Raw genomic sequence first — 25,528 nt, forward strand, 5'->3', positions numbered from 1 at the left:
CTGGAGCTTCAAGTGGTGACAATGACAAGCTTCAAGTGACACCCCCTCCCTAGAAGTTGAGTGCTTAGTGAGTTGAGGGGACAACAGCCTGAGGTCTCCCTGGCTTGCTCCTCCAAGCAGGGTACCACCACCTCATGAGCCAGGGTGAGGGGAATGGCAGTCCTAGTGCTCCTCTGTGCTTCATAACCATGTTAGCGCCTCAATTAGATAACTGGGGATGGGAGGGGAAAATGTACTCTTCCACAGCTTAGCTTCAGCAACAGAAAGCTCAGGACAGGATCAAGTTCTGCTCCTTCCAAGAAGAAAGGCCAACTGGGATCTGAGGGTAGAGCAAGTCCTGGGTTCTAAACCACAGTGGTTTAGAGTAGCCAAGTGGGGACGAATAGAGATGCCCTGTTTCAAACAATACAAATTCTCTACTTTCTTGGTGAATTTACATAGATTTACTTGAGTAAAAGTTTCTTTCTTTCTTTATTTTTTCCCCTGTTTGCCCTTAGGACCATTTCCAAAGATTTAAAATTTTTTTTAAGGGATTTTCACCAGTTTCACTGGGGAGTGGGTCAGCAAACCTACTACTATAATGGTAGAAATCAATCTCTCCCACATTAAAAAAAAAATGTATAAGTTAAGATTTTTATTTATTTGACAGAGAGAGATCACAAGTAGGCAGAGAGGCTGGCAGAAAGAGAGAAGCAGGTTCCCCACTGAGCAGAGAGCCCGATGTGGGGCTCGATCTCAGGACCCTGGGATCATGACCTGAGCTGAAGGCAGAGGCTTAACCCACTGAGCCACCCAGATGCCCCAATTTATATATTTTCAACAATTTTCTACGAAACCAGCAACTCTTTTAAAAAAAATAAAAACAGGGGCGCCTGGGTGGCTCAGTGGGTTAAGCCTCTGCCTTTGGCTCAGGTCATGATCTCGGGGTCCTGGGATCGAGCCCCACATTGGGCTATCTCTTTGGCAGGGAGTCTGCTTCCCCCTCTCTCTCCTTCTGCCTCTCTGCCTACTTGTGACCTCTCTATCAAATAAATAAATAAAATCCTAAAAAAAAAATAAAAACAGAAAAAATGAAAAAAGAGAAAGAGAAACTGAGGTCTGATAAATAAGTAGGAATGAAATAGATTTTTTAAAGGATTTTATTTATTTATTTGACACAGAGAGAGAACATAAGCAGGGGGAAGCAGCAGGCAGGGGGAGAGGAAGAAGCAGACGCCCCGCTGAGCCAGGAGCCCAACATGGGGCTCTATCCCTGGACCCTGGGATCATGAACTGGGCCGAAGGAAGACACTTAACTGACTGAGCCACCCAGGCAACTCGGGATGAAATAATTTTTTAAATCCCATGCTGGCTGCCTCTCTACCAGACTGTAGCTCCACTCTTCTCTCCTCAAAAAGCTGAATTATCCTCTTTTCAATAATCTCAGCCTATCAACAAACACTTAATAAGAAATGTGGCAGACCTTAAGTACCCCTAATTTTTGGGAGCCTGGTAGAATCTTCCTTAAATCCAGATGCTAATGGAATGCATATAGAACCAAGAAAGGAATGTCAAAGGCAATGGAATCATGGTGGCAACTACTGCATACAGCTGATGAAAAGAACATTAGAGCCTAAGTTTCAGTCCAGGCAACTAGGCTAAGAATATTCCTTTTTGCCAAGAGCCACTCCTAGTACTTTTCAGCAAATCTGTCTTTTTTCCAGCTGCTTTCATAACCCCACATTTCCATAGTTTCACTATGTTGCCAGAAAACATTGTTTTCTTAATCATCCTGCTTGAGATTCAGTAGGCTTCTTGAATTAGAATTCATGTCTTTTGGCAATTTTGGAGAAGTATCAACCAAACCTCTTTTAATATAGCCTCTCCCCCATTCTCTTTATCCTTCTGGAACTCACATTAAACTTTTAGTCATACTCTTCTATCTCTTAATCTCTTTTTCCTTTTTCCATTTCTGTCTCTCCATCCTGCACCTTGGGTGATTTCATCAATTCTTTTTTTTTTTTTAAGATTTTATTTATTTATTTGACAGAGAGAAAGAGAGGTCACAAGTAGGCAGAGAGGCAGGCAGAGAGAGAGGGGGAAGCAGGCCCCTCTGCTGAGCAGAGAGCCCAATGTGTGTCTCGATCCCAGGACCCTAAGATCATGACCTGAGCCAAAGGCAGAGGTTTAACCCACTGAGCCACCCAGGCACCCGATTTCTTCAATTCTTTATTCCAGTTTGCTTAACCACTCCTCAGCTGTGTCCGACCAGTTGTTTGCATTAGCAATACTGAATTTTTAACTGCAATTATTTTATCTTCTACTTCTTTTCCAAATCTTCTTGGACGTTGCCATTTTTGATAGTGTACTATTATTTACTTATACTTTTTTTTTTTTTTTTTAAAGATTTTATTTGACAGAAAGAGAGACCACACGCAGGGGGAGCAGAAGAGGGTGAGGGAGTCACAGGACTCTGGGATCATGACCTGAGCTGAAGGCAGACACTTGACTGACTGAGTCACCCAGGTGCTCGTCTTTACTCATACTTCTGATAAAATCTTTTATCTCTCTGAACATATTAAAAGAACTATTTTATATTCTGTACTTTCAGAATTTTACTATCTATAGTTTCTCCATTCTGATTACATTACTTTTGTTGTCTTTCACAGATGATGTCTTATTTTTTGGACTGTTCTGTGATATTTTGATTATGAGCTCATCATCGTTGGGAGTTCTTTTCTTTGTGGAGATGCTTTCAGGCTTGGATTTAAGATTTGTTCCTCAAAAGAGGATTTATATATGGTTCTACTAGTAACCTATAAATTCTGCCAACTTGGAACATTCTTTAGAAACTTTTTTTTATGGGGTACCTGGGTGGCTCAGTCGGTTGAGTGGCTGCCTTTGGCTCAGGTCATGATCCAGAGTCTTGGGATCCAGTCCTGCATCGGGCTCCCTGCTTAGCGGAGAGCCTACTTCTCCCTCTCCCTCTGCCTGCTTGTGCTATCTGCTATCTATCTCTCTATCTCTATTCTTAAAAAAAAAAAAAGAAAGAAAGAAACTTTTTCTTATATAAACTTTCATATAGACTCAAATAGAGAATGAACAGTATAATAATCTTCCCTAGACCCATAAATCAGCTTTTAAAATTATGAAGTCAGCGGGGCGCCTGGGTGGCTCAGTTGGTTAGATGTCTGACTTAGGCTCAGGTCATAATCCCAGGGTCCTGGGATCGAGCTCCACATTGGGCTCTCTGCTCATGGCAAGCCTGTTTCTTCTTCTCCCTCTGCCTGCTGCTCCCCCTGCTTCTGCTCTCTCTCTCTCTGTCAAATAAATAAATAAAATATATTTTTAAAAAGGTTCTAAATGATGATATTCTAATTGCATCATTCTTCCTTTTTTAGCTAGAATTTCTCTATAAACTTCCCCTCATCAACTATTTGAGTACACTGAGGTTTAGTACATATGGAAGGGTAGGATAAATGCTTCACTGTTTCTATTTATTTGGTACTCTTCATTATTGGTTTCCTACGGTACTCTCTAAAGACTAATGAGATGGGTTTAACTTTTTTTTTTTTTAAGAAAATTTTTAAAGAAAAGTATTTATTTATTTGATAGAGAAAGAGATCACAACTAGGCCAAGAGACAGGCAGAGAGAGAGGGGAAGCAGGCTCCCCGCTAAGAAGAGAACCCGACGGGGGACTCAATCTCAGAACCCTGAGATTATGACAAGAGCCAAAGGCAGAGGCTTAACCCACTGAGCCACCCAGGTGCCCTAACTTTTTTTTAAGAATCATGATGAACTTGGGGATTTAAATATATTTGATTTGCTGCAATTTATTGCAGTTGTTACATTTCTTAAAACTCAAAATATCCCATCTATAGTCAATGGAAACTATTTCACAATGACTCCTGAGTCCTTCACACAAGATCCTACCAGCCTTTGAGAGCTTCCTTACTTTCTGTCATGATAAGATATTCACTATCATTCTGTACACATCTTACTACAGACTTGACATCAGCAATTTCTCCAAAAAATCATGGTTCCTTTTAGTGGCAAATGCAATTTTAGACAGAAATGGTATTTAGAAAATACAATGTAGAGTAAGAGTTGCTCATTGGTATTGGGTTTATTTTTTTACCTAGATCCTTTCAGAGGACAGAGCTCCCCATCCCCACAAATACACTTTTTTTTTTTTTTTTTTTTTTTTTTTTTTTTTTTTAAAGATTTTATTTATTTATTTGTCAGAGAGAGAGCACAGGCAGAGAGGCAGGCAGAGTCAGAGGGAGAGGCAGGCTCCCTGCGGGGCAAGGAGCCCGATGTGGGACTCGATCCCAGGACGCTGGGATCATGACCTGAGCCGAAGGCAGCTGCTTAACCAACTGAGCCACCCAGGCGTCCCCCCACAAATACACTTTTAAGGAAAAAATTCATCGTGAGTTCTTACTAGTACTTCCATTTCAAAGTCAGGAGTAAGGGGGATTTTATACAATCTCCAATTTTACATTAGTATTTCCCTTCTGTTGTGTTGAAAATCCTGCTTCTCAGAGAAACCAGCATAATTATTCATCTGCTTTATCCCACAACTCAGTCTCAGAATAACAACACCAACACTTCCATCAACAGTAAGATGTCTGAAGTTTTGCAGGCTTTTTTGGTCTTTAGGATATATCCGAACAGAGACATACAAATTATTAGGTTGTAAAATCATACAAAATAGTTCTCCCTGTGGGCTTATGCCACCAATTCTATAAATAGATCCAAACATTTCATTTAGCTCTTGATTTTTACATTCTGCGTTTAAGACTATATAAAATAGAGCATAATTAGAAAGTCCCTCTCCCTATAAACCTTCTATTCTTCATTTTTTTAAATATAAGCATATCACAATTAATTGCAGTTATTCATACTTGACCTGCTTTTTGTCATTTAATATATCCTAGAACATGTAACAGTAGAAATAGTATGTATTATATAGAAATATTCTTCAATCTTTTCTACGACCATGTAGTACTCCATGAAATAAGTTATACAGTTCATTCGTCAGTTTCCTACTGATGGACATTGCCACCTTTTGTTTTTACAAACAGTACTATGATGACTAACCTTCAAAACACTTATCTTTTTATATTTTAACCAATGTATTCTCAAGGCAGAATTCTGGAAATAGAAGTATCATTTCAGGGGAAGAAAATATATACAATTTTGCTAAGTACTGTCCAGTTTCCTTCGATAAGGACTGTACCATTTTGGTGGAATTCCACCAGCAATGCTTAAGAGAGCATATTTCCTGACAACTTCACAAAAAAACGTATGCTATCAATTTTTGGATTTCTGTCAATCTGATAGGTGACAAACAGTATCTTGGTGTAGTTTTTATTGGTTGTTTTTTTCTGCTTATGAGTATTTTTTCCACGTGGCTAAGCCATTTACATTTTTTAAATTCTGTGAACTGTGTGTGTCTAGCTCATTTTCTATAGGGTTATTAATTGTGTTTATTCTCTATTTTTAGGTGCTCTTTATAAATATTACGAGTATTAATGCTTTATAAGTTGCAAACATTTTTTATAGTTCATTATTTATTGAGACCATTTTAGTAAAAATTTTTTAAAGATTTTATTATTATTTTTTTTTTATAGAGATCACAAGTAGGCACAGAGGCAGGCAGAGAGAGAGGGAGAAGCAGGCTCCCTGCTGAGCAGAGAGCCCGATGCCAGGACCCTGAGATCATGACCTGAGCCGAAGGCAGAGGCTTAAACCACTGAGCCACCCAGGCGCCCCATATTGAAACCATTTTAGACTAAATTCATAGCTTGACTATTTTCAGGCCATACAAGGAATAGGAGTTCCAGCCTAAAGGCACTGTAGGGCTGACTTGAGTGAAGAATTTTCTGGGGAATTTTTCTCCCTTCTCTTCAAAGCCAAATTGTCTTAGTATCTCCTTTTGGGTAGAAATTTTCATTTTTCTGGGACGCCTGGGTGGCTCAGTTGGTTAAGCGGCTGCCTTCGGCTCAGGTCATGATCCCAGCGACCTGGAATCGAGTCCCACATCGGGCTCCTTGCTCGGCGGGGAGCCTGCTTCTCCCTCTGCCTCTGCTGCCACTCTCCCTGCCTGTGCTCACCTCTCTCTCTCTGGCAAATAAATAAATAAAATCTTTAAAAAAAAAAGAAATTCTCATTTTTCTAATTCTTCTTTTCATGGACTGTAGCCTTTGTCTCCTGTCCCCCAGCTTAGTGAGCCATGAAATCAAAACTCTTGGCCACTAGGGAATGGCAGCATCCCCAGGAGAGTTCTAAGTTCTGTATCTTTTGGGATTTGTTTTCCATTTTCTTTGTCTTCAGGACTTCTCTCATTTTCTTGCAGGGCCACCACACCACATATACTATGATGCTATTAATTTCCCCCTTTAGTTATACAAAACAGTGGCCCTATAGTTTGTTAGATCAACTGAGTATTTAAGGAAAGATTGAAAAAAAATTTTTTTTAAAGATTTTGTTTATTTATTTGACAGAGAGAGGCACAGCGAGAGAGGGAACACAAGCAGGAGGAGTGGAAGAGGGAGAAGCAGGCTTCCCGCCAAGCAGGGAACCTGATGCAGGAGCCTATCCCAGGACCCTGGGATCATGACCTGAGCTGAAGGCCGACGCTTAACAGGTGCGCCACCCAGGCACCCTGAAAGGTTTAAATATTCAATCCAGCATCTTCCAATCTTCTTCTTCTTCTTTTTTTTTTTTTTTTTTAAGATTTTATTTACTTACTTGACAGAGAGAGAGAGATCACAAGTAGGCAGAGACAGAGAGAGGTGGAAACAGGCTCCCTGCTGAGCAGAGAACCTGATGTGGGGCTCTACCCCAGAACCCTGAGATCATGACCTGAGCCAAAGACTGAGGCTTAACCCACTGAGCCACCCAGGCACCCCATCTTCCAGTATTCTGAACCAAGAATGCTCCTTCGAAAATATAAACCACCACTCTTTAGATACAGAAGTTCTCCAGTTCTGTTTTGTTACTTATCACTTAAATTTTAATTATAAATATAATATAGATTCATTGGAACAAAAATGTAACAAAACAGAAAAGAAAAGAAAAGAAAAGAAAAGAAAAGAAAAGAAAAAGCTTCCCTGCTGTTAGGAGCTTGATTCCTCCCACCGACTTTTGATGGTTTCAGCTTTCATGTTGACCATTTAGTTTGTACCACGAAATGTTCTAAAACATACCCTCTATAAAGTTCTGTGGGTCCCATAGAATTGGGAACCAGTTTCCAATCTCAAGAAGCTTTCAGTTCTATTAGGGAAAAGGAAAGAACTGGCATACACAGAGAATTAGAGGTATTTAAGAATCAGTTTAGAAGTCCAGACAACAGGGGCGCCTGGGTGGCTCAGTGGGTTAGAGCCTCTGCCTTTGGCTCAGGTCATGATCCCAGGGTCCTGGGATGGAGCCCCGCATCGGGCTCTCTGCACAGCGGGGAGCCTGCTTCCTCCTCTCTCTCTCTCTGCTTGCCTCTCTGCCTACTTGTGATCTCTGTCTGTCAATTAAATAAATAATTAATTAAAAATTAAAAAAAAAAAGAAGTCCAGACAACAAACAATAATAAAGTGAAAAGTTAGAACTTTGTGGGCTGGAGTTACACAAGGAACAAATTAAGAAGGAGGTAGTTAATAAATGAAAATATTTGAAGGCAGCCACACAGAGGATGTGGAGGAGTCAGGGGCACATACGGAGATAGATTCAAAAGAAACACTGAAAGGACAAGTTCATAAAGCAAAGTGGTGCCTCCCTCACCAGAATGAAGTCTTGGTTTCTGCAGTTGTCCGGGTGGCTGGTCAGGCTTAGAGCTCACTTTCTATTTGTCATTAATTGCCATTTGAGAAAAGATATGAGACTTTGAATGCAGCTTTAAGAGCGATGGCTATCCAACCTCCCTGGGTCAATTTATCAGATATAAAATGGTTTGAACACCTCCCTGTCACAGGAGGAGTGTGAACAGTTAGCTCCTGGAGTCAAGAGGTCAGAACTAGTCCTAGGGGGTCAGACCTGGATTTCTATCAAATGTTGGCATCTCCAGTGCCTGACCTCATCCCAATCTCTAACCTTCAATTTTCTGGACCTTCAGCGACGGGTGGGGGGCACATACTTATTTCCACAACTTCAGATCTTAAAGGGTCAAGCAATGCTATCTGAATCATCCACTATTGCATCATTAATCATAACGGCACTACCACTCAGCCCTCATATGCTATCTGGAGAAACACTTCATTTCCTAGGTACGAGTTTACCCTTTAATTTCATCATTCATTATTTCCTAGCTTTCAGTTCAAGGTTCTGTACTATATACTAGGGAGACAAGAAGATGAAGATAGAGAACAAATCCTATTCTTCTCATACAGTCTAAGGTCATCAACAATAAACTGGTAGGGGTGCCTGGGTGGCTCAGTCGGTTAAGCATCTGATCCCTGATTTCAGCTCAAGTCACGATCTTGAGGTTTTGAGATCAAGCCCTGCATGAGGCTCATGCTGGACTTGGAGCCTGCTTGAGATTTTCTCTCTCCCTCTGCCTCTCCCCAACCTCCCAGAAAATTAAATAAATAAATAAAAATAAACAGGTAATCAAACAAAGATATAACTGGAAATTGAGATGAATGCTGTGAAGAATTTATGCCACAGTTCAAAAATTTTATTAATATGAATATGTTTAATTACAAGTAACAAAACAAAAACTACCAGTGATTTCTAAAAAACAAAGATGTTTATCTCTCACAACAGAAGTCTGGAAATAGCTGGCTCCTAAATCAGTGTAGTGGCTAAACTATATCATAATGGACCTAGTCTCCCTTGTCTTCTCCCCTCTATTGTTTATATTCCTCAGCATGTTGGCTTTTTGTCCTTGTGCTTCTCACCTCAGGGGTCTAAGCCAGCTGCTGAGGCTCTAAGACAAATGCAGTCAAGGCATGAAGGAGTAGGCAGGGTCTCTTTACTATCTCTCTTTTTATAAGAAAGCAAAAAAAGCTTTCCAGAAACCTTCTCAAGAAACATCTCTTTACATCTCTTTGGTCAGAACCAGGTCACATGCCCATCGCTAAATCAATCTACATGCACAAAGAATGAGATTACTGTTTTTGGTTCAGATTATTCATTTCCTAGCACTGGGAGAAGGAACCCCCTCCCTGAACATGTTGCTATCCTTACAATATCAAGGTTCCTTAAAACAGATTTTTAAAAAGGCAAATAGTTTTTAGTAGACACAATAGTGAAAATAAAAATCCAAAGATTCATTCACCAACTAAACAACTAAAATGGGACAAAGACAACTCAAATATCCCTCAAAAGTTTTCAGCCTGGGTAACTACGACAATCATACTGCCAAAAATAGATAAGAGATCGTGGGAGGGAGAACCTAGTTTGTTAGAGAGACAAAAATTAATTCCACTTTCTTCTCCTTGGGTTTGAGGTACAGTCAGACAGTCTGGTAGAAATGGAGAATACAACTTGAGAGGAAAAGCTGGACTTCAACATAGATATTGGAATCATCCACAATGAGGCAGGATTTGAAACACAGGAATAGACAGAACCACTGGGAGAGAAAAGGGAAAATGCCAGAAAAAAAATCTTTGTGAACAGCTATAATTAGGAGACAGTAAGATGATGAAGTTGCCATAAAAGGTAAGGAAGAGGGAATAATTAATTAATTAATTCCAGAGATAACAAGAACCAAGGGACCATAATCACATGGCAGTCAAGGAGTAAAGTTTCTTCTTCTTCTTCTTCTTTTTTTTTTTTTAAAGATTTTATTTATTTACTTGAGAGAGAGACAGTGAGAGAGAGCATGAATGAGGAGAAGGTCAGAGGGAGAAGCAGACTCCCCATGGAGCTGGGAGCCTGATGCGGGACTCGATTCTGGGACTCCAGGATCATGACCTGAGCCGAAGGCAGTTGTCCAACCAACTGAGCCACCCAGGCGTCCCTCTTCTTCTTTTTATTTTTTTTTAAAGATTTTATTTATTTATTTGACAGGGAGAAATCACAAGTAGACGGAGAGGCAGGCAGAGAGAGAGAGAGGGAAGCAGGCTCCCCGCTGTGCAAAGAGCCCGATGCGGGACTCGATCCCAAGACCCTGAGATCATGACCTGAGCCGAAGGCAGCGGCTTAACCCACTGAGCCACCCAGGCGCCCCCCTCTTCTTCTTTTTTAAAAGCTTATAAGTAATCTCTAGAAGTGGCCCTCAAACCCATAACCGTAAGATCAAGAGTTTCATACTGCACTGACTGAGCCAGTCAGGTACCTCAAGAAGTAAATTTTTCAAAGGAATATACTGGTTGACATTGCCGACTGCTACATAGATGTTAATGATTCCAAAATACTCCTGAAAAATTCAAGGAACAGTAGGAACATAACGGTCATGTGCACTTACTTGAATCCCTTTTTGCCTATTCTTTCGAGGACATTGGAAGGGAAGGAAAATATAGGTTGTCATGTTGGAGGCAATGTTAAGGTAGTGGTGGGAAGGGGTCAGTGGGTAACTGGGAACATTGTGGACAAAGAGAAAGGAGCCTAGAAAGAGGGAAAAGGGTGAGGAGCACTAATGGAATGGGAAAACAGGAAAATGTGCAGAGGCTAAAGGTCATGATAAGGCTAAAAACTAGATTCGACAGGAGAGATGAAAATATGAATATGGAGGTGGTCAGTGAACATGAGATGTTGACATAAATGGGTAATGAATTTCAAGATATCTAGCAGATAAGAGAAGTAAAAATAAAGGTCAATACAGGTGAGAGCGTTAATGCCCAGCAAACTCACAAAAGCCATCAAGAAGGAAAGCACTAAAATTCACTAAGGACACCACGAAATCTCGAAGTTGAAGGTCAATAGATGGAAATGGGAATTGGTGAAAGGACACTGGCCCAATGGTTAAAAATGAATCGGTAAGGGGCACATGGGGGGCTCAGTCAGTTAAGTGCCTGATTTCAGCTCAGGTCATGATCCTGGGGTCCACAGATCAAGACCCACATCGGGCTCCCTGCTCAGTTCCTCTCCCTCTGCCGGTCATTCCCTCTACTTGTGCTGTCTGTCAAATAAATAAATAAAATATTTGTTAAAAAATGAATTGGTAAAACTTTAGTGGGAAGAGTATAACAGGAAACCAGAGAGCCAACAAAGCATGGGAAAAGGGGGTGCAGGGTCGGGAGTCGGGGAGACATTCATTTTATAAAGACATGTAACTAACACAGAATCTGCTAAGGAGGTTCCAAGGCAGATGCCAAGAAGAGAGGCTAGAACAGAATCCTATTCTGGAGATCCATCAGAACAGAACATAACTGCAGTGTGACTGATGGCACATGTACATCCTTTTTCGCACCAGGCACAGGTCCATGACCCCTGCAAACTGTGGACAGTTCAAACAAAAGTACTGCATTCAGTGAGAACCTACAATCCCATTTAATTGCATAATAATGCATACATATGCAGATGAGAATGTGAGTTACTAAAGATGGATATAGAACATGAGAAATGATGGAGACAGGGGCATGAGAGCAAAAGCCAGGGCTCCCTGGGGCAAGCACACCAGTTTCTTGATAATTTAACTCCTGACAGTTAAATGGTAAAGGCTACATAGAGGGAGATAAGAGATAAAAATAGGCAGCTGGTAGTTTGGCTGAGAAGCCAAAGTACTCTTACTTTGAGAAATAAAACCAAAACCAGATTACAGAAGGCTGCAGGCCCTCTGAAATTCACAAGACCTTTGTGAGACTTCTCACACATAGAAGCACAATGACTTGTCTGGGACTCCAAGATTCCTGGTATGTCAGACTGTAGATAGTACACACAGGTGCCCTCATGAGATGTTATCAGGTCAGGGAAAGGCCAATGAAAATAAGTGACTTAAAGAAGAAAGGAGAGGGAATGGAGAGAGAGAAGGCAAGAGGAGGGACATGGAGAGTGGGGAGTGAGAGAGGGGCAGTGAGATGGGGAAGCATGTAAGAAAGGAAAGAACCATGAAAAGATGAAGCTGTCAAAGGCATCAGACCCATTCTCCTTATCTCTGCATATCTTCTTATGCAAGAGCATGACCTGCCTTACACAAAGGCAACAAACAGCAGAAAATGAGTGTCTGTGACCCCTAAATTAGTGTGAATAATATTTAAATAAGGGAACAGACTATTTCAGGAGCCATGTAACATTCAGTGGCTATGCCAATTACATTTATGTCAACTCTTTCTTCTTGATCTTGGAATAATTGCTTCATGGTTAACACGAGGCAAGATATCTCTTTATCCACAGAATTGTGTGTGGAGGCTTTATTAAGCAATTAACCCAAGTAAGCAAGTAAACACCCTCATGATGCATCAAAATTAGCTCCGAGAAATATATGCGGTAGAACATAAGCCGAAAAGAAAATCAGGAAGATAAAGGTTCGTACTGTGAAAACATAAGCAGTAAAAATTGCCTTATAATGAAAACTCATAGTAAAAAGAACACATGGTGAATACAATGATGTAATACCACTCATCACTGACAGGAGCTCTATAAGCTTTTTCACGGGACCTGTATGTTACTTCATGTTCACTCAACCTTACCAAATACAGAGAATGGCTATCACTGCCTTTAGTTAAGAGATGAAAAGGTAAGGCTCAGTGAAATCACTTGTCCATGCATAAACGGTCAGTAAATAACAGACACTAGACTTGAACCTGGATTTTCTGACTCTTGTTGCAGTGGTCTGCCTCATTCTCCCATATACTCAAACATCTGGACTGAATGAGCAGTATTCCTACCCATTAGCAGAAAACTAGAAGGAATGCTATCTAAATAACACCCCCAAACCCTGGAACTCCATGGTTCCATGCTCACTATCCCTTGAATGCCTTCTTGACAACAAGCAACTTCATCCAATCAGACATGCATGCATGTGTACACATACACACTGTATGCTCGGGACAGGTAGGGAGCTATAAAACCAACCCTTAGGACATTAGGAGTCAATAATGAATATGAGACTAGAGCACGGAAGCTTACTTCTCTGCATGGAAAGAATTACCTTGTACCAACTTCCTCTGTGCATAAAACACTGACATTTTCATGTTTAGGGAGCCTGCTTTTGGCTTCCAAAAGCTCTGGCGCCATACCATGCTGTCACTGTAACTGCCCTCCAGTGGGCCATCAAAAGCCCAGCTAGAATGTTTTGAGTACAGCAGCTCGCTTGTCACCAAAACACTAAGTTGCGGTATTTTATATTTATCTCTATTTAAATTTTAGTGATGCCACATAAATGTTAACATGGTCTTATGCTAATACAATCATGGATAAGTCTTAATAACACTGCATACTGGCACACCCCTGGGTGAGTTATGGCCTGCTAAGCAGGCCTAATGCATGCTTCTCAAGTCACTTGGTTAGTCTCCTTTTAAATAAGATGTAACATCAAAATGTTACTGTTTCCCCCAAGAAATGTGTTTCCAGAAGCAATGGCAAGGGACATGTAGGATAATTTGCTCATCTTGAAAATGGAAAGAAGGTACTTGGGATTAGAGGAAAGAATTTCGAAAAGAGTCTGGGGAGAGAGGTTAATAATGTTTGATTTAGTTATTTCATGACTTGAGAAATAAAAAGTGAGCTTCCATAAGTTCTCAAGCCTCTGAAGCCATAAGGATAAGACCCTGGACTTCAGTCTAGGGCTGAAATCACAGAGACCTATGATAAACTTACAGATTCTCCACCCTTCCAGTAGATGTACAGGCAAACATCTCCTTGGGCTTCCTGAGAGACTGCCTGGGTGTGGTAGGTGAGACCAAGGGAGGCAGAGTCCTGGAAGCCACAGCCTACACTGTCAAGAACATAACCACAGGATAACCAGGGCCTGAAGATCCAAGCAGATTAGTGATAAGGGGCACTAAGGCCTGCAGAGTCCTCAGCCTCCCCATGGAAAGATTCTTCCAGCCTTACCAGCTCTGCCCCTCAATTTACTGAGAAAAAACCCAGCAGCCTTTCACGGTGAGGAGGCACCAGTCTGAGATTCTGATTAAGTAACAATAAGCATGGATGAAAGACAAAGAAAATCTTTTCAAAACAAAGCCTACAGGGGCGCCTAGGTGGCTCAGTGGGTTAAGCCACTGCCTCTGGCTCAGGTCATGATCTCAAGGTCCTGGGATCGAGCCCCACATAGGGCTCTCTGCTCAGCAGAGAGCCTGCCTCCCCCTCCCTCTCTGCTGGGCTTTCTGCCTACTTGTGATCTCTGTCAAATAAATAAATAAAATCTTTAAAAATTAAAAAACAAAAAAACAAAAACAAAGCCTATAACGGCAAAACTGTTTACAATAGCCTTTCTCCTGCAACATCGTAATCCCTGCACCCTAGCAGAGCATCCCCTCATAGCTACTACCCATGCCCTTACACCAAGAATCTGAATACTGACTGGTTCCTATTTTAGAAGCACAAATAGTCCTAAGAGCAGATTTTCAAAAATTAAAGGAACTACGGCTCCATGGACCAACTACAGCTTGAAGACATCTTGACTTTTTTAGTATTATGATGTGGTGCCCAAACATCTTTCTGTATCCAGTCTTAAGTGATGCCGTATCCCCATTTCTCTTGCCTTATCACTCTTCTAACATAAGCCAAACTAATTAAAATTTAAACAAATCCCAACCCAAAGAGTACAAATACCTGACTGCATGTTGATTGGTACAACATGATAAGGAGAAGGCATATATTCCCCCCCCACAAAGCTCTTCTGGGTCGGGTTCAACATTTATTCATCACTAGATGTAGCTTCTAGATACATCTACTAGATGTAGATTGCAAAAGGATCAACTCTTAGAGTTCATTCCCTTCCACTCAACCAGCTATAGGTAGTCTAACTTTTTTTTTTTTTTTTAAAGATTTTATTTATTTATTTGACAGACAGAGATCACAGGTAGGCAGAGAGGTAGGCAGAGAGAGAGGAGGAAGCAGGCTCCCTGCAGAGCAGAGAGCCCGATGTGGGGCTCGATCCCAGGACCCTGGGATCACGACCTGAGCCGAAGGCAGAGGCTTTAACCCACTGAGCCACCCAGGCGCCCCTAGTCTAACTTTTTTTAGCTCTGAATGCAACAGAGAATATGACCTAAAATTCATTATTGTATGTCCAAAAGATGAGAGGGAACACAGAGTCACACACGGTAACAACATGGTGAAAATGCTTATCTACTTGGAGTAAGGACAGAATCAAATTCTTACCCTAGTTTCATTAGGATTACAATGAAATGTGGATAGGGATATGCAAGACTTCAAGTGTAACCTTTCTCCAGGCCAATCAGGCCAAAAGTAAAGCTAGCCGTCACCTGAAGGGCCCTAACAATCCTGGCCAATGGGATGTCCGTCCATGCTGCTCACCTGGAAAAGGCAGCTCCTAGCACAAATGCAGCATACTCCTTCACCAGGGGCTCTGTGCTGTTCAGCCCATTGATCACCACTTGAAGGCCACCAAAGGAAAGCAGGTCCTGCGCATTATCCATCTGCAACAAAAGCACGGCTTAGTATATACAGCCATCAAGCAAAGAAAAGCCCTTCTTATTTATTGCCTTTCTTTTGGTGAGTATTCAAAAGACCCCTAAAAAGTCAAGTAAAAAGTAATGGTGGCCATTCTGACCAGCTAGAAAAGATCTGTAGTAACAAATTATATTCTTAAATTTAAGACTTCCAAATTCACCTAACATGATTGATGAGCACCTGCATGGGAAATGGCCGAAATGGCACCTAGCTTTTGCTTATGCCAAACATGTCCTGGAAAAATTCTATAACCATCATGAATCACAAAGCTTGCTCCTAACAAGCTGCTAACACAAAGATCTGGCATCATCAGGACTTCTAAATGGTTTCATGCTTCCGGTTCATGTCTAGTCCTAGTGCGGGGAATGGAAGCAGCAAACACTTAAAAAAAAAGAAGTCCTCTCTCTTCCTCACTTCATACAGTCTAAGGCTGACTGACTCTGTGGACATTCATGATAAAATTTGCACGAATTCTCTCTCTCAAAGGTGGTTCTCTAGGCCCGAGTTGCTGGGTAGTGGCTATTATTGAAGAATGCATAACATTCCCATAATCAAATAAAATTCTATCAAATGGCACTGGTCTAGGCTACCCTTTCAGGTCCAAAGCTCCAAGGACAGTCTAAAGTATTACCCTTTTATTCTATAGGGTATCTCACTCCCCAGGCTTTCTTAGTTAGTATCCTGGAACAAGAAAACTCAACTTGTTCAGAAAGGTCACTGGATCCTATTTTCTCCATGTAGTACTACAGTCTCCCTTGGAAACACCTCTGTTGCTACAAAGACTGCCTCTTGCCCACAGTCTGATCCCACTCTACGAATCATCAGGAAAATGTAGAAAGCTAGCCCAACACCGTGACTGCTACCCACCTTTTCCTCCAGATGCCTCTGTTTCCTACCTGATTGGGCCCTTCCAAACTAGACAAAGACTGTAACAGAGAAATTGAGTTTGAAGGACTTTGACTCTGCCTATTTCTGGGTAGACCTAGACCGTTTTCATCACTTATAAGATCATTTTTATATATTCTGATATAATCTCCACAAGAACAGGGGTTTTGTCTGCCTGTCAACTGTTATAGGCCCAGTGACTAGAACAGTGCTGAGCATATACTTAGGTATATGCTTAGTATAATATACTTATGAGTAAAAAAGGCAACCTGGGGTATCTGTGCCAACAAAATGGATGGGTCCTTGGTACCAGAAACCCGAAGAGATGGCCAATCCAGGGTCCTGAACTTTAGAGTCTGCTCTGCTATCAGGGCCCCCAAGTCAGGGCCGGGATTTTTCCATCTCAATCTGTCCTTATGAAGAGTTATTACTGGACCATAGGCCAGCCAAATAGGGAGACTCCGAGCTGGGTGTTTGCTGAGGTAAGTACAATAATACCTCATGAGCCTTCCTTTCTCACAGCTTTAAAATCTAAAAACTCACTGCCTCTTTTTGATCCCCTCCCCCAAGTTTTCTGGATAACAAAGCCATGGCTCAGACTCCTGTCATGAAATGCCTGGGGTGGCTACTTCTCGATGCTGGTAGGATCTCCTAATGGAATGGCTGCCAGTCTGACAGCCCCAAAGCAACACAGTCACAGAGGTTCTGTTGCAGATGTAGTTTATCTTCATTACTACAAAGACAATTCAGGGGATTATAAATTCTAACTTTTATATACACCTCTCAACCTTTTCAATACATTTTCTCACTTGTTATTTCACTGAAAACGAGGAAGAAAAGAGTCATTCTGCCCACTGTATACACAGAGATCAAGCTCCAAAATCTGGGCCCTGCTCAGTATCACACAGAAGTCATGATCAGGGCCCAGGTCTGCAGCTCCACATCTAGGTCTAAGGCCACAGGTTCCCCAGGCTGCCTTCAGGATGGGGTGAGACAGGTGGATAGAAACTCAAGGTAGAGGGAGGGAGTGTATGAGGAAGGACACAGTAGGAACTGTGCCAACACTCCAGAAGAAAAGAGAGAACCAGACAATCAGACAACAGTAAATAGAGAAAGGGAGACATTGAGGAAAGGCAAACACACTGCCCTATGGTATGTTGGGCAGAGAGAAGCTGCACCTCATAAGCAACTCACAACCATTTTCTAAACACACAGTATATTTTTCATAAACCCTGTTTAATAATTCCAATATGGCAGGAGCCTCTGAAGAGAGCAAGTTAAGCCTCACCAGAGAACTGGTTCTTGGTCTGACCTAGGACTGAGTCAGGTGATGTTGAAGAAACTGTTTACCCCACTTCATAATCCATGAAAGCAGAATAGGATGTCACCCTAGAGGTAACACTGCCAGATAACCACCAGACTTGCATGAAAAAAAAAAAACATTTTGTCAGGGCCCTACTGGCCTCCTGTATACTCATTCCCCTCTAGGTATAATCAGCTCTCTAGTCATTTGGCCTTTCATGCTCAGCTAAAGGAAGAGTCTGTAGAAACCTGATACCTAAAGATCCACCCAAGTATGTTAAATGAGAAAAAATAAAAGCTGCCAAGATCAGAGCAGGACTAAGTTGGCCAATAACCCCTAAGATCCTTAATCCTTTAAATATCTGTAACAGAAAAGCTGTTGGAATTCTTGTTTTTCACCCTGAAGAGAAACACAGGAAAGAGGAAAGAGAACTCAGGCCCACTTTTTCTCTAAGAGGATCATAGACCTGCTATTTGAGTCCTGAGAAACAGTTAGGAGCAAAGGAAGAAGATGAAGAGGCCGCATCATAATTCCTGCAGATACAGTATACACTCATCCTCTCTCACCACAAAGGCTGGCAAAATCCTAAAGAAAGAATGTCTTTTAGCCTAGTTTATAGAGAACAAGGACGCAGTCATGAGTGGGAGGATGTTGAAGATCTGTGTCTTGATGAGGATCTCAAACAAGCTTTTGATTATGATTACACAGTCTTCCTGGGCCACCATCGTCCCTAGTCTGAATTATGGCATTAGCTTTCTATCTGGTTTCTGTGCCCATACCCCCTGCCTCCAGTCTAATTCTCAACAAAGCAGGCAGAGGGATCCTTTAAAAGTAAGTCAGAGCAAGTTGTTTTTCTGCTCAAAAGCCTTTAATAACGTCCAGTTTCATATTCGCTTCCATGGTTGACAAGGCAGACCATGATCTTCCCTCATTATCTGAGTTTCGTCTATGTCCTTCTCTCATCTCCTGAGACGCTCCTTTCCAATACTGCCAATTCTTACCATTAACTACTTTTTATTTGCCCATAGTATTTATCAACTTTAAACACAACACCCATAATTTACTTATTAGTTATGTTTATTATCTACCTGTCTCCACTAGAAGCTAAGCTCCACAATTTTGTTCACAGATGTATTTTAAGTGCCTGGAATAGCTCTTGGAACTTAACAGGGATGCAATAAATTAATTTACTTAAACAAATGACTTCTCTTATTCCTTTTCCTTAGATCTACCTAATAGATACTTTTGAGCTTCATTCAAATAATCCCAGTATCCTAGGAGAGACAGAGTGATCAAAAGGTTAAGAGCACTGGTTAGGGTCAGACAGACCCTCTTGCAAATCCCAGCTCTACCACTCACTAACTGGATGACCTTGGGCAATATCAGGTGTGACCTGTGTCTTATTTGCCTCAGTGATAAAATGGAACTAGTAACAGCATCCACTCATAAGGCAGCTGTGGAAGTCAATAAATTGGTTTATACAAAACACTGGAATAAGTGCCCTCTCTATAACAGCGCTCAATAAATATTAACTATTATAATTATGGCACAAGTGTGATCAGTCCTTTCCCTGCCGCAAACTCTCCAATGGGTCTTAAAATCAAGGATAAAATCATAAAGAGCACAATACTCCCAATTCCACCTCTCTAACCTTCCCACTTTATCTATGCTATCATATCTTCTCAATGATTCTCAACCTCAAAATCTTTGCATATGCTGTTCCTCTGCCTGTGGTACTCTGATTCAAGGGCTGGCAAACGTCTTCCAAAGGGTCTGACAGTAATGATTTGTGGCTTTGTGAACCACGGGGTTTCTGTCACAACCCTTCAACTCTTCACTGTAGCATAGAAACAACCCAAAACAACAGAACAATACATAAAGAAATAAATGTGGCTGTGTCCCAGTAAAACTTTATCTACAAAAGCCTTCTTCAACACCTCTGACTAGGCTAAGTTCCCCTGTTATAAACTCCCACACTACTCTCTGGAGCCTTTATCACAATCTTAAGTTTAAATTTATTGTTAATTGTTCATTGTTCAGTTGTTCATGATTTCATTGTTCCCTCTTCCAGACTATAAGTTACATAAAACAGGGACCATGGCTGTTTCGCCCCTGCTGTGTAACAGATACTGAAAAAATAATGGACGTAACACAGCAAATGAAAAAAGAGGTTGGCCCTTTCTTCTAGAATGGATCTTACTACAGTAGCTATTGGCCTAGGTTAAAAATACTAGATGCCCTAAGAGAGGAGTAAAGATGCTGGTGCTATTTTCTTAGGATTTAGGACAGGGAGGTTTGCTGTTGAAGATGTTACTTAAAAGTCAGATTTATGGACAGAGAAATACAATACCTGATGGACATAATATTCAAGATCAAAGAGTGCAGCAATCTTCTCTTCTAAGCTGGAGCTGGAACTATTGAACTTGTTGATTAGCCGTACCATGATCTGCATGTCAGTCTCAATGATAACATTCAGCTCCTCAAAGTCCTTCTTCAGCTCCTCGATGGGGCGAAAGAGTCGTTTAACTTTGGCCTGCCTTGCCTAAGAAAAAAATTGAAGCAAAGGGGTTAAGTAGATCAACTGAGGACATCTCCCCGAGACAGTTGCTATCTACCATGGATGTCCATTCTCAAAGGACTGCTGCTTCCAGATTCAAAACCTTCTTTCATCTGTACTATCAAAAAATCCTCCCACAGAAATACCTCATTTTACTGAACTTCACTTCGCCACACTTAGAATTGTTAGGTTGTGGCAACCTGCATTTAGCTACCCTATCAGGATCATTTTTTCCAATAGCATTTGCTCACTCTGTGTGTCTGTGTCACACTTGGTAATTCTTGCAAAATTCAAACATTTTCATTATTATATTTGTGCTTTATTTAAGGATTTTTTTTTAATTTGTTGAGAGAGAGAGCGAGAGAGCACAGAAGGAGAGAGAGAAGAAGAGACTCCTGCTGAGCAGAGAGCCTGACATTAGACCTGATCCTAGAACCCTGGGATCATAACCTGAGCCGAAGGCAGACGCCAACTGACTGAGCCACCCAAACGCCCCTCATTATTATATTTGTTATGGTGATCTATGATTGGTGGTATTTGATATTACTGTTGTAGTTATTTTGGGTGCCACAAACCACACCCATGGAAGACACTGAACTTAACTGATAAATGTTTTGTGTATTCTGACTGCTCATTGGTAGGCAATTCCCCCACTGCTCTCCTTCTTCTTGGGCCTGGTCTATTTCCCAAGACACAATGATTTTGAAATTAGGCCAATTAATAACCTCATAATGGCCTCTTAAGTATTCAAGTGAAAGAAGAGTCTCATGTCTCATTTTAAATCAAAAGCTAAGAAATGACTAGTCTTAGTGGGGATGGCATATCAAAAGCTGAGATAACCAAAAGACAGGCCTCTTGTGCCAAACAGTTAGCCAAGTTGTGAATGCAAAGAATTCCTGATGGAAACTGAAAAGTTACTCCAATGGACACACAAATTGTAAGAAAGCAATACAATAGTATTGCTGACATGGAGAAAGTTTTAGTGGTCTGGATAGAGGATCAAACCAGCCACAACAACTCCTTAAACCAAAGCCTAATCCAGAGGTCTTAAAAAACTTGTTAATTCTATGAAAGCAGAAAGAGGTGAGGAGCTTGCAGAAGAACATCTGAAGCTAGCAGAGGTTGGTTCATGAGGTTTCAGAAAACAAGCCATCTCTATAACAGAAAAGTGCTAGGTGAAGCAGCAAGTGCTGATATAGAAAATGCAACAAGTTATCTGGAAGGTCGAGCTAATCCATGAGGGTGGCTAGACTCAGCAATAGGTTTTCTTTTTCTTTTCTTTTCTTTTTTTTTTTTTAAGATTTTATTTATTTATTTGACAGAGAGAGATCACAAACAGGCAGAGAGGCAGGCTAGAGAAAGAGAGAAGGAAGCAGGCTCCCCGCTGAGCAGAGAGCCCGATGCGGGGCTCGATCCCAGGACCCCGAGATCATGACCTGAGCCGAAGGCAGCTGCTTAACCCACTGAGCCACCCAGGTGCCCCAGCAATAGGTTTTCAATGAAGACAAAGTACCCTTCTATTGAAGGAAGATGCCATCTAGGTCCTACATAGCTACAGAGAAGTCAATGCCCGGCTTCAAAGCACACAGTGATTTTCTTGGTAGGGGCTAATTCAACTGCTGACATTGGGTTGAAATCAATGTTTATTTACTACTCTAAAAATCCTAGGGCCCATAAGAATTAAGCTAAATCTACTTGGCCTGTCCTCTATAAATGGAACAACAAAGCCTGGATGACAGCTTGTCTATTTACCACATGGTTTTCTGAGTATGTTAAGACCAACATTGAGGGGACACCTGGGTGGCTCAGTTGGTTAAGCGGCTGCCTTTGGCTCAGGTCATGATCCCAGCGTCCTGGGATCAAGTCCCACATCAGGCTCCTTGCTTCGCAGGGAGCCTGCTTCTCCCTCTGCCTCTGCCTGCCACTCTATCTGCTTGTGCTCGTTCTCGCTTCTCTCTCTATGACAAATAAATAAATAAAATCTTAAAAAAAAAAAAAAGACCAACATTGAGACATGGCAGAAAATAAACCAAAAAACCTCCTTTCAAAATTATTACTTCTTACGGACATGGCATGGCATCTGGTCACCCAAGAGCTCTGAGGGAAATGTAAGCCAAGATTAATATTGTTTTCATGCTTACTCACGTAACATCTATTCTGCAGCCCATGGATCAAGGAGTTATTTAGACTTTCAAGTCTTAATTATAATAATAAGAAAATGTATTTTATAAGGCTACAGTTGCCACAGATAGTGTTTCCTTTAATGGATTTGGGCCAAGTAAACTGAAAACCTGTTGGAAAGTATTCCCCATTCTAGATCCCATTAAGAACATAACAGGAAAAAGTCAAACTGTCAACATGAACAGGAGTTTAGTAGAAGTTGATTCTAGCACTCATGGATGACTTGACAAGTTCAAGTCTTCAGTGAGGGAAATAAGTGCAGATGTGATAGAAATATCAAGAGAATTAGAAGTGGAGCCTTAGGATGTGACTGAACTGTTGCAACATGATAAAACTTTAATGAATGAAAAGTTGCTTCTTATGGATAAGCAAAGAAAGTAGTTTCCTGAAATGGAATCTACTTCTGATGAACATGCTGTGAAGACTGCTGAAATGACAACAAAGGATTTAAAATACTAAAGAAACTCAGTTGATAAAGCAGTTAATGGGTTTGAGAGAGCTGACTCCCATTTTAAGGGAAGTTCTACAGTGGGATAATATTATCAAACCACATCACATGCTACAGAGAAACTGTTCAGGAAATTGTTTGATGTGGCAAAAGTCACTGCTGTCTTATTTTAAGAAATCACCACAGCTACACTAATGTTCAGCGGCCACCACCTGCATCAGTCAATGCCATCAGTATTGACACAAGACCCTCCACAAGCAGAAGGATTACAACTCACTTATAAGCTCGAGGTGTTTAGCATTTTTTAGCAATAAAGTACTTTTCAAAAATTAACATACAATGTATTATTTGTTTTAGGGGCACAGGTCTGTGAATCATCAGTCTTACACAATTCACAGCACTTACCATAGCACATACTCGACCCAACGTCCATCACCCAGCTACCCTGTCCCTCCTCATCCACCCCCCCATAGCCCTCAGTTTGTTTCCTAAGATTGAGAGTCTCATGGTGTGTCTCCCTCTCTGGTTCCATTGTTTCATTTTTCCCTCCCTCTTCCCAAAAACCCCCACCCTGACTCTCAAATTCCTTATATCAGAGAGATCATATGATAATTACCTTACCCTGACTGACTTAGCAATAAAGTACTTTTTGAATTAAGGCACACATATTGTTTTTTAGACATAATGCTATTGCACATTTAGTAGACCATGGTACGGAGTCACCATAACTCGTACATGCACTGAAACCAGAAAATTAATCTGACTTGATTTATTGCAGTGGTCTAGAACCAAATCCATACTCAAGGCACACCCATACCTTCTAAGATGCCCACAGAAGAAACACACTCAAGATTTTCCAAGGTTCACTTTCTAGTCTGACTTCTAATGTTCAAGAAGAATGGAAAGTCTTCTTGCTGAGGTCAGGGGAAGTAATGCAAGCTCACCTTCAACCCCTAACCTCAGCTGAAAAGGCTGAGGGCTAAGGTGGAGTAATCGGCACCTTGGTTCTGTATCTTCAACAATCATTTAATATCTTTGCTCTGCCCTGCCCAGTCCAGCAACATTTTAGGGAAACCCGGATGTAGGCAACTGCGGGTAAAGAGCTGTCAGAGTGGGAGCAATTTGCTGATGAAAATTAAATCACTGTCATTACTGTCGATCTAACTACAGGTGTACAATTTGTTCAACTGTTTGAAGTGGCTAAATTACTGTATGTACTATACTCAAGTCTCAATTTTCTCTCAATTCTTCCCCACCCCACACACATACAAAAAAATTTAAAAAATGAAATTATGCTGGAGGTGAATAAAAGACTTTAATTAGATATTTTATACATGTGACACTTCCATGTTCTTCCCAATTTTAGAGGACAGTGCTTATAAATAGAGTCCAGAAGATCACAGTGGTTTATGTCTCTATCTTCCCAGAAAAATTAAAAGGCACGAATATTTATAAAAAGTAGAATGATGAGCAGCTGTCAGCTCCAAACTGCTCATCTATTACCTATGGATTTTCTCCCCAGTTACAAGTACTGAAATGAATCAGCCTTTCTTAAAAAAGACCAAGCTCCTAGCAGAGTAATCACATCTATGGGATGTCACATCCTGCTTCTTCAGAATAAAACAACAGTGAAATGCTCCCCCTACATCCAGCTAAAGGACTCTGGATGGCTGCCAAAGGCAGGGCAAAAAGGTCTGGGGAAGTTGAGTCACTGCCTCACATTGTGGGATGGCAGGGAAGTGAGCACCTCCATCTCACCTAAGTGATGTATACGTGGCCCTCAGGAAGAGGGCCTCTTTTAAGAAAAAAAAAAAAATCACAAAACCTTTTTATTTTGCAATAATTATAAACTCCCAAAAAGTTACAAAAATAATACAGTGAGTACTATGTACCCTTGGTTCAGCTTTCCTCAATGGCAGCATCTTACATAATAGTACACTAACAAAACCAAGAAAATGACAAAGTATAATACTGTTAAACAGAATATAAACCTTACTCAGATTTTATCAGCTTTTACATGTGCACATGTGCATGTATATGCATGTATATTATTCTATACAATTTTATCATATACATATTTTTTTTTCATGCATCCACCAGAACAATCAGGCTACCAAACTACTCCACCACCACCAAACAACTCCACTGTGCTACCCCCCTCTATAGCTACATGTCACCCTCCCTCCCAATCCTGTGCCCTGGCAATCACTACTTTGTTCTCCATCTCTCTAATTCTGGCATTTAGACAATATTAAAAAGATGGAATCACAAAGTCTGTAATCTTTGAAGATGGTATTTTCATATGAACATAAAGCACTTGAGATCTATCCAAGTTACCACACACATCAATGGTTCATTTATTTTTAATGCTGAGTAGTACTACATTATATAGATGTACAGTTTGCTTAACCATTCACCTGTTGAATATTTGAGTTGTTTCCAGGTGTTGACTATTATGAACAAAATCACATAAATATTTATATAAGGGTTTTTATATAAATTCAAGTTCTTATTTCTTTGGGATAAATGCCCACAAGTATGACTGCTGGGTCATATGATACATGTTTGGTTTTATAAGAAACCGCCTATTTTCCATGGTGACTTACATTTTACATAGTCACTAACAGTGTATGAAACACCCAATTTCTCCATATC

The 25,528-nt window shown here is 40.9% G+C and overlaps 1 protein-coding gene across 12 annotated transcripts in view; it reads right to left on the reverse strand.

The window, feature by feature from the left end:
* SIL1 (SIL1 nucleotide exchange factor) overlaps nucleotides 1-25,528 on the reverse strand; it is a 218,465-nt gene that overhangs the window by 53,775 nt on the left and 139,162 nt on the right. For all 12 annotated transcript variants that reach the window (XM_059174707.1, XM_059174704.1, XM_059174708.1 and 9 more), the window contains 2 exons: nucleotides 20,038-20,229; nucleotides 15,344-15,465 (listed from right to left, as the gene is read on the reverse strand). In XM_059174707.1, the coding sequence (XP_059030690.1) occupies nucleotides 15,344-15,465; nucleotides 20,038-20,229 (314 nt within the window). The remainder of the gene's footprint in view (nucleotides 1-15,343; nucleotides 15,466-20,037; nucleotides 20,230-25,528) is intronic.

The sequence above is a fragment of the Mustela lutreola genome, chromosome 5 (assembly GCF_030435805.1).
Source record: "Mustela lutreola isolate mMusLut2 chromosome 5, mMusLut2.pri, whole genome shotgun sequence".
NCBI classification, from domain to species: Eukaryota; Metazoa; Chordata; class Mammalia; order Carnivora; family Mustelidae; genus Mustela; species Mustela lutreola.